The sequence below is a fragment of the Procambarus clarkii genome, chromosome 28 (assembly GCF_040958095.1).
Source record: "Procambarus clarkii isolate CNS0578487 chromosome 28, FALCON_Pclarkii_2.0, whole genome shotgun sequence".
In the NCBI taxonomy this organism is placed as follows: domain Eukaryota; kingdom Metazoa; phylum Arthropoda; class Malacostraca; order Decapoda; family Cambaridae; genus Procambarus; species Procambarus clarkii.
Genome location: NC_091177.1, coordinates 9,135,812 through 9,152,909, shown reverse-complemented (window position 1 = coordinate 9,152,909; position 17,098 = coordinate 9,135,812). Strand labels below are relative to the sequence as shown.

Below are 17,098 nucleotides of genomic sequence, written 5' to 3'. Positions count from 1 at the left end.
GTTTTGCTTACTTATTACAAAATACCAAGTAAGCACTGCTCTGTAATACATAAAGCTATTCAGCCATCTCAAATAGGCAAAGTATAAGGTAATTATTAGAAGTAAGTGCTAAGCCAGCATACACATAGCACTTGGAAGGGCCATATGATGATCCAACCACTTGGGCCATCAAGGATGACATGCGCACCTTGCCAATAACCTAGGCAGTCATTGCTCTGATCAGTCCAAGTCAATGTACTCTTGATGACCAGACCACACACTAGAATGTGATGTACTCTTCATGTTATACTGTTACCCCCAGCTCACCAACCCGTTCTCCAACCCGTTCTCGCACTTTCTCACAGCTCACAGTGCTCAGTGAGTCAAGTCATACCTTTACCACTTCATGGTGCTCCATGGTGCACACAATGGAAGCAACATACATACTTGGCACTGAACAACTTAACCAGTTGCAGTATCTGATCCAAGGCCTAAATCCCAGAAACATAACCAAACCAGTCAAAATCACTACACAAGGTGGTTGATATACTGTACATATACAGGTACTGTATATATATATATATATTGGTATTACAGTATATCAGATGAAGGAAAATGCTAGACAATGAATAAACCATTTATTTAATGTTGAGTAGCCTGAATAATACAAATTTATAAAGTATCACAATAAAACTACTTAATACATAGCAACTTGGTTCATAATATAATATCAAGTATTTTATTTGGATATTTTAATTACTGTATTCTCAAAATTTACAGAAAAGTAAATAAAATATGAAATCCTAACTAATAATAGGTTTATTACAATTGTTATATGGTACACCATAATATTGGATTATGAGAAAATTTAAGGTTATACAATTACAAATGAGCTATTGTCCTCTAACTTTACTTGCTTGCCGATTACTGTGTGCTCTTCTTCACCCAACTCCCTCCCTCCCTCCCTCTCCTCATCTCCACTTTTTCCCTCTGTCTTTACACATTACCCTTCGTCCTACACCCTGTTCACTTTCCCATCACTCAGCTACCCTTGTCATTCCCTCTCCTCACCCTACACTCTTGCCCTTGGTCTCGGTGACAGCGTAGAAGCAGAAAACAACCCCGATAATGCTAGTGGCGCCATAGAACCAGTAGAGGCCCGCTTGAGTGAAAGCAGCCTGCATGGGACTGTAGAGCTGCAGGGTCATGAAGATAATGGCTGTCCCTGCCGAGATGCACACCGATGACGCCTGTAAAAGGGCATTTGTAGTAAGTATTTCGTCAGTAGCACGGTGCATTGCCTGATGTTTGCATCACTGAGTCAGATTCAACCTATCCTCCAGCCCACGCAATAAGCCAGATACTGTCAGTTTTTACTAAGTGCAGTTTTGACTTATTCAGCAGAAAACCAACTGATAGGATGAATCTTCCATACAGTATAACAGCAAACATCTTTTTTGAGTTGTATATCAATATTATTGTACATTGTGGGTTTAGATAGTTAGATACAGGTAAGGTGTATTGGTTATGTTGATCGAAGGAGGCTGAAAGTGAATGAAGTACATTTAAAATCATAGCCTAGAACATGGCTAGGTGGACCATAAGTTCAAATTCTGGCTTGTGTAGTGTTATTGTAGTCAATTCTAGACTTGTACATGGGTGAATTTCACAGCTCTGTTTTCACTATGTTGCTAGTCAGATTAGGCACTATAAGGTCTGGTCTACCGGGAGTTAAGGGTTGGTGGTTTGTTACAGTAATGATTGATGATGAATTACTACCTCAACCACAGACAGGTGGTTGAGGTAGTAATGGTTGGTGGGTGAGTGTTAGCTGTGATGTTGGAGATAGTTTGGTGTGTGTGTTAAGTGTGAATGATGGTTGGTAGTGTTTACCTATCAGTGACTAAGGAGGAGTGAGATCCAGCACTTTATGCCCCCACCCCCACCTACCCATTTATACCTGGTGCACTAATTCTCTTCCTCAACATTAATGTTTTCATAATATTTTTTTTCTTAAAGTTATGGATGGAATTGACTTTAACACTCTCTTTCTTCAGTGCATTCCACTTGCCAACACCCATATGAGGAACAAGGACTTCATGCATCTCTCTGACTCAATTGTGAATTCAGGTTCTACCTGTGTCCTACCTCTCTTTTAATTTAAGTAGACTTCCTTTGTCCAATTGATCTATTCCTCACAAGATCTTGTATATAGTTATATCACCCCTCTTCTCAACCCCTAAGGTTATGAGGGTAAGTTCCCTCAACCTGTCCTCATAGCTGAGTCCTCTCAATTATGGTACTAATCCAGTTGCAAACCTCTGAACTTTCTCAATTTTCTTTTTGTGCTTCACAAAGTGTAGGTTCCATGCTGGTACTGTATACTTAAATAATGGTTTCATATAGGCAGAGTGTATGGACTTGAAAGCCTCCTTATTTATATTCTTAAATGATGTTTTTTATGTTTGCAAACTTCCCATATGCTGCTGATGTTATCCTATTCATACAAGCTTCTGGTGGTAGTGTTGAGATTATGCCTACTCCCAGGTCATTTCTCTTATTTTTTCTTGTAATTGCCTTACCCTTATGGTGTAGTTAAATAGCTCCCTATTTCCCTTACCCATTTCATTACTTTACACGTACAGTATTTGGATTGAATTCCAGCAGCCATTTAAATGCCCACTTTTGAAGTTTGTCAAGGTCTCCTTGCAACACATTACAGTCCTCTTCACTTCTTATTCTCATTAATTTTGCATATCTGCAAACGTTGATATGTATGAGCTCACTCCCTCTGCAAGGTCATTTACATAAATTAAAAAGAGCAATAATCCTAGGACAAAGAGTCCTGTGGAACACCACTTTCCACTCCCCTCCAATCCTGACATAACCTCTCTGATTATGACTCTGTTTCCTGTCTGTCAGGTATTCCTGTACCCAGTCCAGTAATTTTCCTATTATCCCTGCTTGTCTCTCCATCTTTCTCTTGTTGGTACCTTGGTATGCTGCCCAAAGAAGTATTAGTCTGTAGTGTCCACAGATTTTGTTATCCATGTTTTGTCTCCAATATGGGCTGTGGGGAATCATTTGTTGACCATTCTATTTCCCTGTGGTTAAAATCCCCAACTATTAAGATCTTTGCTATGGCTCTCCTTGCCACTGTGGCTGTCTTTTTATGTTATTTTCAGGTATGTTTCATTGTATTTATCGTATTCTGCCTTTGACCTTCCGGTAGCTAATGGGTGGGGGAGGAGGTTGTAATTATCACCTAACACCATCTTCATGGTCCTCACCTCTCTGTTATCATAAATCGTATGAAGTCCTGCTGGTTGGTTACATCCGGAATCACTATCTCCTCAAAGTGCCATTATTGTAAAAGTAGGACTTCTCCTACTCTCACCCACCCCTGTTATCTTTTCTTTACTACCTTGTATCCTCTTGTGAATATTGCATCCTCTGTGAAATTTGTCAGTTTTGTCTCCGTGGCTGTCATATGAGGCTGCAGTTCTGCCACCCATTCTTGCAATTTTACTCATTTATTTGTAATGCCTTTTGCATTTGTGTACCAAACATTTATACCAGTATTACACATTTTGCTATGTGGGAGAAACTGGCTGCAGACCGTTCAGCCTCGGGGCAGTCTGTTCAAAGAGGTCTCTCCAAGTTCGAGGAGTCACTTGCCAAGAAATCGGAGGAAAAGAGACAGAGAAGGAAAGCCGGTAGCCAAAGGGAAGACAGACCAGAATCGGACTTCGTTTGTGCTCAGTGTGGGATGGACTGCGACTCTCGGATTGGCCTCATCAGTCACACCAGACACTGCACCAGGATTGACGACCAGGGCGCAACTCCATAGTCTCCCGAGACTGAAGGATGCTTACTAGATTACTCATTTCTACTGGGCTGCTTAATATCTTTCCCGAGGGTAGCTTCTCCTTTAGACAACTCCCATTCTAGAAGGGTAGCAATTGTGAGTGTTGGTCTAGTCACACAGACACATTCTCCTGGTCTATTTCCTCGCCAGTCTGATTAGGTCCACTATCTTGCTGTACCCGATTATCCTTTTGCCTTGGTTTCGCATCTTGTTCCTTCCTAACTCCATTTCCTGCCTCTCATACTGGTGTTTGTGTAGCGATAAACTGGGGGCTTATTAAATATTTTTTTCCTCGTTAATGAAGTGGCTGTTGATGGGTTAGCAAGTAGGTGATGGTGATTTGTAGGCAATGGTGTTGTTGGTAATGGCGATTGTGGGTGATATTTTTTTTAGTGATTGTGATTGACGGAAATAGTAATGGTGATTGGAGTAACAGTATGGCCACTGGAAGTTGGGGATGCAAGGGCTCCATGGGTTTGTGGTGGTCATAATAGGAATAATGTTGGTGTTAATGACATATAATGGCATATAACTATATAAAAGCTAGTGAAGAAGTATGAGAATATATTGCCACTACGAATAATACATATTTCCGGACATGTTTGATTTGGGATATGCTTGTATACGATGGAATAATGTTTGAGAAGAAAAAAAAATTGTGAAATGTCACAACGCATTAAAAGTTTCTCCAGACGAAGTGGAGGAGGACCCACCTGGGCACGGATGCGAGTCGGGAAGTACTCTGAGGCGACGATGTAAGGAACGGGGTGGACGCCGATGTCGCAGATGAAGAGAGCTACCGTCACACACACCGTTGGCACCCACGTGAGCCTGCGAGTCAACAGCAACAACTCAGCACCTACTATTAAGTTCAAGTTTGGATTGAGAACCTAAATATCATTGGATAGCCAGATGAGTAGATTGACTTGCTATGTTACACTAGGCTTCACGTTACACTAGGCTTCACGTTACACTAGGCTTCACAATTTGAGTACACATATTAAACAAGCAATAGTTTATGTCAAAGGGATTACAGAGAATTTAGCCATTTTTAAAGTAAGATTCTTCAAACAACTTGTCACCTAAATAAGAAATATCATTCATTTCCCTAAATAACCCAGACCGGACTTGAATAATGACCAACCACTTCTCTCTAATTGTTTCTCTCCCTCTTACCTTTAAAAATGATCATATATGCTTACTCCTTATAAGTGGTGTCGTCAGGATCAGCATTATCAGCCAGGTGAGCGTAGGCGCCTAGGATAATCAGGCAGACAGCATTGATGGCGTGACTGATAATTAGCAGGTACCGCCGTCCGACGATGTCCAACAAGAGAATGGCGGCTAGTGTTCCTGCTACTCTGAGAGCCCCAGCGATGGCAGTGATGGCATCGGGATCCATAGGAGCCCCCGTGGCTTCCAGGATCCGCGCCGTGTATATCATGAATACGAAGTTCCCGCACAGCTGCATTAGGAGGAAAAGTACCACAACCACGATTATTGGTCGCAACACGTCCCTCTGTAGTAGGTCGCGCCAGCCTCCTCTCCTGCCGTCGTCGCTGACGGCATTACGACGCTCCAGCTCTGAAACCTCAAGTTCGACATTCGCGTAGTTCCCTCGCAGTTGTTTCAAGATGACGATGGCTTGCTGACGTCGCCCCTGCACCACCAGGAAGGATGGAGACATTGGAAGGACGAAAGTTACCAGGAAGAATAACAAGGGAGGTAGGGCACAGATCATGCTGAGGTAGTGCCAAGGAAGGACATATCCGAAGCAGACGGTGTAGAGTCCGCCCAGCACTACACCCATGGTAGGGATAGTGGCCGCCATACCACGAACGCTCACGTCAGATAGTTCGATCACATAACTGTATCCGGCAATCGTAGTTCCTCCGCAGGCCAAACCAATGATGAATCTGCAAAACTCAAAAGGTAGAGTAGTGAGGAATTTAAGCATCTCGGTATCCAACTAATTTCTTTTGCCCATTTTTATTTTTTTCGTAACTGTTCTGGAGCATTTTGGGGGGTAAAATCTGCTGAATACATTTTTTTAATGTTCGAGACATCTGTAATTAATGAATTGATTTGATACTATATTGATATAATGTTTTTGGTGTGGAACGTTAATAGATATACGAAGACCAATAGAAAGTCATATCTGTCTGCAACATTTAATAACAGTTTGGCACAAAAAAACTCGGGATTTCACGGTCACAATTTTGCTGCCCCTTTTTAGTCACGCAATATTGTCTGCCTCATAATCTCTCTATCACGCTATTTCTGTCTTCAGCTTGAAGGTTTCTGCAGGTACCTGCCAATAAGTAGGACCGGTGTGCTGGGGGCGAGGGCAACAATGATCCAGCCTCCCAGGTAAGGAACCACGATCGCTTGCATGGAGCGGAGACGTCCGATCTTGGCCACCACCCAGCCAGAAACCCAAGCCCCCACCAACGTCCCCAAGTACAGCAAGCTACCTGTTGGAGACACGGTTCATAATATAGTTGCGCTCTCTTCCTGATAACAACAGCGTTGGCAAGTACAGCAAATTATACCTGCTGTAAAGACATGATTGTAACACAAGTCGTTCTGTCTACAAGATTTCAGCAGCGTCCTCAAGCATAGGCAAGCAATGGCTGGGACACGATTGATAATACGAGTCCGTTCTGCTTTCCTGGTTCAGATAACAACTTCGGCAGCGTTCTTAAATACAGATTACCTGGAGGACTATTATTGTTTTCCTAGCTACTCACACCACTAGCAACGAGGTAAGGAACACCACATGCTACTAAGATACATATACTTAGTTGTTGATTTTTTATATTGTCGATTTGCTTTTGTTGGTTGATAATGTTATCAGTGTAAGGAAGCCTACCGTTGTTGGTCTTACATAAGCAATTATTCCAGTTATTGTTTCCCATCATTTTGTTTATTTCGTTTGTGGCGCCTGACTCACCTGTCATGTCCTTCTCGGCGGAGTTTAAGGAGATCTCGGTGCCAAACAGCGTGCTATTATTTTCGGCCAGATCAGAGAGTGCCGGAGAGGGCCAGGGCAACGCCGCGCCCAGAGAGAAGTAAGAGAAGCTTGCCAATGATACCAGGCCCAGCTGTGAGGGAGAACCAAGGCGTGAGGGAGAATCAAGGAATGAGGGAGAAGTCTTGCTGTTTTCTTACACAATATTTTGAAATTGATTACTTAAATATGGAAGCCTAACATTGAAAGAATTGGAAACTCGATTGCAGATATATTTCACTTTAACACATACACAGAGAACAGAATACAGGAAAATAACAAGTGTGATAACACAGAGAAAACACAGTTACAGAGCACAGAGAGCGTGCTTCCTATCAGCAACAATATTGTGTATTATGTAAATACGTTTCATCGAAGTGTGTGAGTATAATACACACATACATCGAAATGCATTGGTAATACAAGACACAATATGAGTTTGATGGACGCTGCTAGGCGACAGACTAATTAGCAGTGTGGACACGTTAGTCATCCCGTCCTCACCTGTCGAGCCAGCCTTCTTATCCGCTCCGGTCTGGGTTCCTCCGGCCTCTCCTGCGGCTTCTCTCTGACGACGTCCCACTCCTCTGTAATATATAAACTTTGTCTATTCGGGCGAGTGAGAGATAGTGTTGAAGGTGTTGTGTCACATTTAGTGTTTCTTCATGTCCTTCGTGGTGAAGGTCTTAATAAAACTGATATTGCAGACTTTAATCCTTATATGACTACCCTGTCCCATATGAAGGATTACAGTATTTAGATATAATGCTCCCACCCAAATAGCATCACCATATCTATATACTGTATATCTAGACTAGTCTCTCATACAATATAGTGTAACACCTCATTGCTGTGTGTACCTAAATTTGTTAGTAAAAAATAAATAAAAAGGTGCTTTAGTGAAATTAAAAGCACCATGACAGGCTTTGATTGGTGTGGTGCGTTGCCTAGCTTCATTCACCAGCCTTGATAGACTGTTACAAGCCTGGTGAGACCGCTTGCAAGCCTGGTGAGACCGCTTGCAAGCCTGGTGAGACCGCTTGCAAGCCTGTAAAGACCGCTTGCAAGCCTGGTGAGACCGTTCCTCCAAACAGGAGGATGAGTTGAAAGTTTTACACTACGATGGGAATTTGTATGCACTTATGTCTACATATTATGTCTACACAGAGTAATGATCAGAGATACAGAGAGTTAGGGCCAAAGAGGAGTAAAGTCTGGTATATATGACTCGATTGTTGAGATGGTGGGAAAGGGGAGAGAGGCTCAGGGACAGGATGAGAAAGGGAACATATATTCAGTGAGAGGAGAAAGGCTCAAAGAGAGAATTGGAAGGCGGGAAAGATTCATGTTCATGACAGAAAGGAAGGTAATTCAAGGGGGGGAAAGATAGATGCAGAGAGAAGAGAGTATGAAAAGGGGAAGAGATTCAGGGAGATGAGAGAACCCAGGGAGAGGTTGGGAAGGGGAGAGAAGCAGGTGGAGAGGAAATATCCACTTGTCTCACAATTTGTCTGCACTCTGGCCATATTTTTTAATTGTTATTATTAACAAACTTAGGCTACACAGCAGTATTGTACGTGCTGTTTCTCTAGTCTGTATGAGGGATTACAGAGTGTAGTTTTAGAACTTATTTTAGTTTTAGAGTTTTTATATATATTCTCCCCATCTCCTAGAGCGTGAGTCGAGTCTATTAGGCTGCATTACAAAACTCCGGGTAGTTTGTGATCAAAGTACTAGGTCACAAGGTCAAAAAATAAAATAATAAACAGGGTCCGACGTATTTTATTAAATTAACGTGTAGCTGGAAAATACACATTTTATTGGACTAATTGCAAAAGAATTAGAAATGATGGGGCTGCAAATATTACTTGAAGAGATAGTGCGGTTGAGACAAATATTATTTACTTGGAATCACTGTTTTATTTACCATGAAGCACCCGAATCTTAAGACTCCTTGAGCAATTTAATCGTACTGTGTAATGGAAAATATATTCTCAAATACAAATTAGTAATTTTTATATACATTATAATATTGTATTGTTAGGTCTAGCTTGCTTTACATGTCTTAGTTCAGTTTGGCAATTATTTGTATTTGTAATTTACGGGTGAAGCATTTAAAGATCTTCGACTGGAACACAGGTAACGAGCGAAGCAAGGTTCGAGAAAAATTCGAACGTCATCAGCTGTGAGTCGTGCAGAAACGTAAACACTAGACACCTGTGTGACGGCCCCGCTCCTCTGACAATATGCTAAGAATTGGATACATATAATCAACTTTGTCATCATTTGGGATCAGTGTTTGACATGAACATCCATTCCTAAGCATGGTATGAGTGTTTGTTATTGCTTCGTTTTACAAGTAACATGTTAGGGACCTTTAACAAACCGCCGGGCTCCTGCCCCCCTCCCCCGTTGAAGAGAAAAACAAAACCACGGATTTAACAGTGCAGACGATATTCGTGTAGTACATTATCGTGTGAACCAGACTAGCACAAAACAAGAAGCTACGGGCTAGTTTACAATTAGTCACACCGAACAGGTAAATGTTAATATAACATGTGGTGCGATCCAGGCACCCAAGTTCTGTGTATTTGTCTTTTCTTCCCTGTCTGTTCGACCTAGGGAGCCGGTCGGCCGAGCGGACAGCACACTGGACTTGTGATCCTGTGGTCCCGGGTTCGATCCCGGGCGTCGGCGAGAAACAATAGGCAGAGTTTCTTTTACCCTATGCCCCTGTTAACTAGCAGTAAAATAGATACCTGGGTGTTAGTCAGCTGTCACGGGCTGCTTCCTGGGGGTGGAGGCCTGGTCGAGGACCGGGCCGCGGGGACACTAAAGCCCCCAAATCATCTCAAGATAGTAGACCAGCTTTCTGTGTCTGTCTTTCTGTCTCCTCTTTCCTCTGTATATCTGTCATTGTGTCTCTGGGTGTCCATCTTCCTGTCTTTCTCTGCCCGAGTTGACCCGTGCCTAGACACTTTGGAACACTTTGAAAGGTGTGTAGGGGAGTAGAGAAGGAAGGGAGGTGCTTAGGCGACGAGGGAGGCGAGTAGATGACTCAACACAAATTTAAGGTGTCAAAATCTATTTGCTCCTCTAAAATCAAAGCATGATAATATTTTAATTTTTAATTTTGTTGACTCAAGAATTCCGAGTTTGAATCCCGGGTGGGACAGAAATGGTTGGGGGCGTTTCTTATAATCAAATAGCCTAGCAGTAAGTACCCAGGAGTTTGTCTACTTGTAGGTTTGCATCCTGAAGGGGGGGAGGGGAACTTCGATATAAGCCTAACGTGTATATATACACTGGCTGCCTGTTCCTCGACACAATGAATTATTATTATTAAATTAAAATGTCTGTCTGTTCGAGGTTGAAGGCTATGTGCTTGGGAATAGTCTTGCCCAATTTTTCCAAGTAATTTCTGTAGGGTACATACCCAACATGGGTAGGTTGGATTAGGTATAAAAGAAAAGGTTGTCATGTGACACACTGCTAAACCTAATCCCACTTGAAATATCGCAATATCATAGACTAGACTTATTATTTTTTGTCGTATCATAAAATACATCATGCACTGATCACGCCAAATTTAAAAAAATAATTTGCCTATCAAACTTTGGCCTTAATAGTGCCTACTACCACCCACCAAAAAAAAATGCAACAATCATGTCACCCACTCCACTCCCTCACACCATGCATTTCGCCCCTGTACATTCATCTTTCTCCAACCTTTTCCCAAATAAACATTACCATTAACCCAACCCTCCCATACCAACTACCCTTCCCCAGTGAAAGGAGGAGAGGAGAGAGGGGGAGCTACAGATGAGCTGTTGTAGGATAACAGGTTTTCCTTACAGTTTCACTGGGATTCCTAATGAACCCTAGCCTAAGTTAAAAAAAAAAAAGAGGGAGAAAGAGAGAGGAGACAGGACGAGAGAGTTAGTGAGCAAGAGATGATGTGAAAATGAGAGAGCAGGAGAGTGAAGGAAGGAGGGATATGGGGAATAGAGGTGCGAGAGGGGCACCCAGTAGCAAGTATTGTTGAAATTTGGGTATTGACGTAACAGGTAATTACAAAAGTAGACATTGGTACTGTAGAATTTAGACAAACCGGAAAAGGAGTTGTATTTGTTGCAAAGAAAACCTAGACTATCCTTCCTAGGCCTAATAAACGCAATCCGAGTCCTAATATAGTACCTATATGTACTATACCAGGCCTAGGAATATTTAAGTTTTTTTTTAGCTTTATTTTTAAGGACTATAAAGTAAATAGTACCAAATTCTACAATCTAATTTGCCTTTTAGGCCAATGTTTGTTCTATGGTGCACATAGTTACAAAACGTACTATCTAAACACGAGAATGGGTTGCTATATATATATATATATATATATATATATATATATATATATATATATATATATATATATATATATATATATATATTATTAAATATGACCGAAAAAGTAAGATTAATAATTCTAACACGAATTTTCTCAATCTTTCGTACATTATGCTTCACTGTTGGAGGTAAATCAAAAATCACTTCTCCAAAATTCATTTTTATTTCTAGTCTGACGCGACACGGGCGCGTTTCGTAAAACTTATTACATTTTCAAAGACTTCACAAATACACAACTGATTAGAACTTGCGTTTCCCTGATTTTATATCTACATTTGAGTGAGGTGGGAAGGGTGATGTGGCATTACATTTGAGTAAGGTGGGAAGGATGATGTGGCATTAGAGGATATTAATAGGGTATTAAAAGTATCAACACAAGACAGAACACGAAACAATGGATATTGAATAGAAGTGTTTGTAGAAAGCCTATTGGTCCATATTTCTTGATGCTTCTATATTGGAGCGGAGTCTTGAGGTGGGTAGAATATAGTTGTGCAATAATTGGCTGTTGATTGCTGGTGTTGACTTCTTGATGTGTAGTGCCTCGCAAACGTCGAGCCGCCTGCTATCGCTGTATCTATCGATGATTTCTGTGTTGTTTACTAGGATTTCTCTGGCGATGGTTTGGTTATGGGAAGAGATTATATGTTCCTTAATGGAGCCCTGTTGTTTATGCATCGTTAAACGCCTAGAAAGAGATGTTGTTGTCTTGCCTATATACTGGGTTTTTTGGAGCTTACAGTCCCCAAGTGGGCATTTGAAGGCATAGACGACGTTAGTCTCTTTTAAAGCGTTCTGTTTCGTGTCTGGAGAGTTTCTCATGAGTAGGCTGGCCGTTTTTCTGGTTTTATAGTAAATCGTCAGTTGTATCCTCTGATTTTTGTCTGTAGGGATAACGTTTCTATTAACAATATCTTTCAGGACCCTTTCCTCTGTTTTATGAGCTGTGGAAAAGAAGTTCCTGTAAAATAGTCTAATAGGGGGTATAGGTGTTGTGTTAGTTGTCTCTTCGGAGGTTGCATGGCTTTTCACTTTCCTTCTTATGATGTCTTCGATGAAACCATTGGAGAAGCCGTTATTGACTAGAACCTGCCTTACCCTACAGAGTTCTTCGTCGACTTGCTTCCATTCTGAGCTGTGGCTGAGAGCACGGTCGACGTATGCGTTAACAACACTCCTCTTGTACCTGTCAGGGCAGTCGCTGTTGGCATTTAGGCACATTCCTATGTTTGTTTCCTTTGTGTAGACTGCAGTGTGGAAACCTCCGCCCTTTTCCATGACTGTTACATCTAGAAAAGGCAGCTTCCCATCCTTTTCCGTCTCATAAGTGAAACGCAGCACGGAACTCTGCTCAAATGCCTCCTTCAGCTTCTGCAGATGTCTGACATCAGGTACCTGTGTAAAAATGTCGTCAACATACCTGCAATATATGGCCGGTTTCAAGTTCATGTCGACTAAGACTTTTTGCTCGATGGTACCCATGTAGAAGTTTGCAAACAGGACACCTAGGGGAGAACCCATAGCGACCCCATCTACTTGCTTATACATGTGCCCATCCGGGCTCAAGAAGGGTGCCTCTTTAGTACAAGCTTGGAGTAGTTTCCTCAGAATACTTTCTGGCATGTCAAGAGGAGTACAGGCTGGATCACGATACACTCTGTCGGCTATCATTCCGATTGTCTCGTCCACAGGTACGTTGGTAAACAGTAACGAAGGACACTACAGCCGAATTAAAAGCAAAGGTCAACAAACTGATCGAAACTGTGAACGCCAAGAAATCCGGACTCCACCTGCCAAAGATCATTGGGGAATATAAACCTGGATATGCGTATGGAAATGTCAAGACGCACAAGCCTGGAAACCCACTTCGGCCAATCATTAGCCAGATACCCACACCCACGTACAGATTGGCGAAGCGACTCAACGGCCTGCTGACTCCTTATGTTCCTTGCGCCTTCAGCCTGAAGTCTCCAAAGGAATTTGTGGACTTACTGCGGGGCGCACGGGCCACAGGGATAAGAGCCTCGTTGGACGTAGAATCGCTGTTTACCAACGTACCTGTGGACGAGACAATCGGAATGATAGCCGACAGAGTGTATCGTGATCCAGCCTGTACTCCTCTTGACATGCCAGAAAGTATTCTGAGGAAACTACTCCAAGCTTGTACTAAAGAGGCACCCTTCTTGAGCCCGGATGGGCACATGTATAAGCAAGTAGATGGGGTCGCTATGGGTTCTCCCCTAGGTGTCCTGTTTGCAAACTTCTACATGGGTACCATCGAGCAAAAAGTCTTAGTCGACATGAACTTGAAACCGGCCATATATTGCAGGTATGTTGACGACATTTTTACACAGGTACCTGATGTCAGACATCTGCAGAAGCTGAAGGAGGCATTTGAGCAGAGTTCCGTGCTGCGTTTCACTTATGAGACGGAAAAGGATGGGAAGCTGCCTTTTCTAGATGTAACAGTCATGGAAAAGGGCGGAGGTTTCCACACTGCAGTCTACACAAAGGAAACAAACATAGGAATGTGCCTAAATGCCAACAGCGACTGCCCTGACAGGTACAAGAGGAGTGTTGTTAACGCATACGTCGACCGTGCTCTCAGCCACAGCTCAGAATGGAAGCAAGTCGACGAAGAACTCTGTAGGGTAAGGCAGGTTCTAGTCAATAACGGCTTCTCCAATGGTTTCATCGAAGACATCATAAGAAGGAAAGTGAAAAGCCATGCAACCTCCGAAGAGACAACTAACACAACACCTATACCCCCTATTAGACTATTTTACAGGAACTTCTTTTCCACAGCTCATAAAACAGAGGAAAGGGTCCTGAAAGATATTGTTAATAGAAACGTTATCCCTACAGACAAAAATCAGAGGATACAACTGACGATTTACTATAAAACCAGAAAAACGGCCAGCCTACTCATGAGAAACTCTCCAGACACGAAACAGAACGCTTTAAAAGAGACTAACGTCGTCTATGCCTTCAAATGCCCACTTGGGGACTGTAAGCTCCAAAAAACCCAGTATATAGGCAAGACAACAACATCTCTTTCTAGGCGTTTAACGATGCATAAACAACAGGGCTCCATTAAGGAACATATAATCTCTTCCCATAACCAAACCATCGCCAGAGAAATCCTAGTAAACAACACAGAAATCATCGATAGATACAGCGATAGCAGGCGGCTCGACGTTTGCGAGGCACTACACATCAAGAAGTCAACACCAGCAATCAACAGCCAATTATTGCACAACTATATTCTACCCACCTCAAGACTCCGCTCCAATATAGAAGCATCAAGAAATATGGACCAATAGGCTTTCTACAAACACTTCTATTCAATATCCATTGTTTCGTGTTCTGTCTTGTGTTGATACTTTTAATACCCTATTAATATCCTCTAATGCCACATCATCCTTCCCACCTTACTCAAATGTAATGCCACATCACCCTTCCCACCTCACTCAAATGTAGATATAAAATCAGGGAAACGCAAGTTCTAATCAGTTGTGTATTTGTGAAGTCTTTGAAAATGTAATAAGTTTTACGAAACGCGCCCGTGTCGCGTCAGACTAGAAATAAAAATGAATTTTGGAGAAGTGATTTTTGATTTACCTCCAACAGTGAAGCATAATGTACGAAAGATTGAGAAAATTCGTGTTAGAATTATTAATCTTACTTTTTCGGTCATATTTAATAAAATATGTCTACAGGAAAGACTGCTACCAAAATATACTAATATATATATATATATATATATATATATATATATATATATATATATATATATATATATATATATATATGTCGTACCTAGTAGCCAGAACTCACTTCTCAGCCTACTATGCAAGGCCCGATTTGCCTAATAAGCCAAGTTTTCATGAAATAATTGTTTTTCGACTACCTAACCTACCTAACCTAACCTAACCTAACTTTTCAGCTTCCTACCCTAACCTAACCTATAAAGATAGGTTAGGTTAGGTTAGGTAGGGTTGGTTAGGTTCGGTCACATATCTACGTTAATTTTAACTCCAATAAAAAAAAAATGACCTCATACATAATGAAATCGGCAGCTTTATCATTTCATAAGAAAAAAATTAGAGAAAATATATTAATTCAGGAAAACTTGGCTTATTAGGCAAATCGGGCCTTGCATAGTAGGCTGAGAAGTGAGTTCTGGCTACTAGGTACGACATATATATATATATATATATATATATATATATATATATATATATATATATACATATATATATATATATACACACGATGGGATGGACTGAATCATGAAATTGAAAATATGAAAAGATGGCAGTGGAATGATCTGGTGGGAGACATTTCAACTTTGGGGAGATAAAACAAAGAGGATAGAAGGGGAAAAAAATCTGAATGAGGAAGGGCAAAAAATCAGACTGGCATTAAACTGTGTCGGTGATGTTTGTGCATAAGTACGACCAGTTACAGTACCTTTCTCCTGCAGTCCATTGATCTCATACGACTCCGTCATCTTGGCTGTCTAGGGCCAGCGACGACCTATAGCGCAGCTCTGCTTAATTTCCACGACGCGAAATTATACTATAAACGTGTTATAAAATAAGCAAAGAATAATAATAATAATTAGGTGCTATAATTAAAAGCGAATAATTTTCGACATTAGTCTTAGATAAAGATTTTTTTTATTCGGGTAATAAACTTTCTTTAACTCGGATTGGAATATTATTTTTCTTGTAACCAACTTTCTTTCCGTTGTAACTATCCTCTGATACTTGAGCGCCAGCAGAGGCACCACGAGATGATGTTCCTCCAGCTTGGCTAAGCATGGACTGGAGAGGCTATAGAACCTGACTCACGGCTGCTGATACCCCACACATGGCGCTCGCGCGCTCGCATAAATAAGCCTATAGTAGACATAGACGCCGTAGAGTATAAAACCCGAGTCGGGATAAAATGATGACATTATAGTGCCGTATGCACATTATACATAACCAATACAAAACACGACATTTTCTATCTTGTTTGATTAAGATAGACGCGCATGTGACGCTCTCGAGTGATAAACCCCGAGTTCCTCAGCCTTTCCTAAGACTTCCCAACGTCTAGAAACTGTCATACTAAAGTACCCTTATCCTAACCTACCAGAGGTCCCAGAGTTAGTTTTTAGGTTAATTCATTTATTATGCACCCCATACCCATCTTGTGGGCGGTGATGGACAGGGTTACAGAGGCACGTCATAATTCGTAATTTTCATGGCGGTACAAATTTTAGACTCTACGGGTTATTCCCAATTACATGGTTGTTTTGACGTCTTGTGTAATGATGAGGTGCGAGGCGTGGACACGCAGTTATATGGTCACAGTGACTGTACAGTCTATGGAAGGTTGTTTTCGCTTAACAGGAGGGAGACTGTTTATTGAGGCTACGGTACGTAACCCAAACCTTTCTCTGGCAAGTTTAAGTCAGGCTTGTATTGCTTCGTAAGAAAACGTAAAGCTCATTCCCCACTTTTTATAATAATAATAATTCATGGTGTCGGGGGGGTTCCAAGGGGTTGTCATAGCCAGGGGGTGGTAATGGGGGACGAGCTCCCATAACCTATAAAATACTCCTATACAGCGTGCGTCTCAAATAGCCTCTGGACAACCAAGTCCAACTCCTGGTCTGCACGGGTGGCTTAGTCTTTAAGTCCGGCGGAACTGCTTTTACCGACAGAAGGGGCGAGGGCGTGCCTCTGGCGCCTTAAGCTGCTCCGGGTAGATGGGACTCGATAGCCTGGGAAGGCAGCTCTTCTAGGGGAAGGAAAACCCTGATTGTAAACCTCCGCTGCCTTGCGGCC

General features: G+C 41.8%; 1 protein-coding gene and 1 long non-coding RNA gene across 3 annotated transcripts in view; one reads left to right on the top strand and one right to left on the bottom strand.

The window, feature by feature from the left end:
* Nucleotides 1-602: 602 nt before the first annotated feature.
* Nucleotides 603-16,092, bottom strand: LOC123754986 (facilitated trehalose transporter Tret1-like). Its single transcript, XM_045737354.2, has 7 exons — nt 15,732-16,092; nt 7,362-7,444; nt 6,801-6,951; nt 6,159-6,321; nt 5,050-5,763; nt 4,561-4,678; nt 603-1,229 (listed from the first exon to the last, which is right to left on the bottom strand). The coding sequence occupies exons 1-7, from the start codon at nt 15,769-15,771 to the stop codon at nt 1,047-1,049; spliced, it is 1,452 nt and encodes a 483-aa protein (XP_045593310.1). The 5' UTR covers nt 15,772-16,092; the 3' UTR covers nt 603-1,046.
* The window catches only part of LOC138369528 (uncharacterized), a 29,799-nt gene continuing 20,210 nt past the window's right edge, over nt 7,510-17,098 (top strand). Inside the window, exon 1 of one of the 2 annotated variants that reach the window (XR_011229871.1) lies at nt 7,510-9,184. This is a non-coding gene — a long non-coding RNA (uncharacterized lncRNA). Of the gene's footprint in view, nt 9,185-9,216; nt 9,397-17,098 lie in introns of those variants that run through there. The other variant, XR_011229872.1, reaches the window with a different exon arrangement.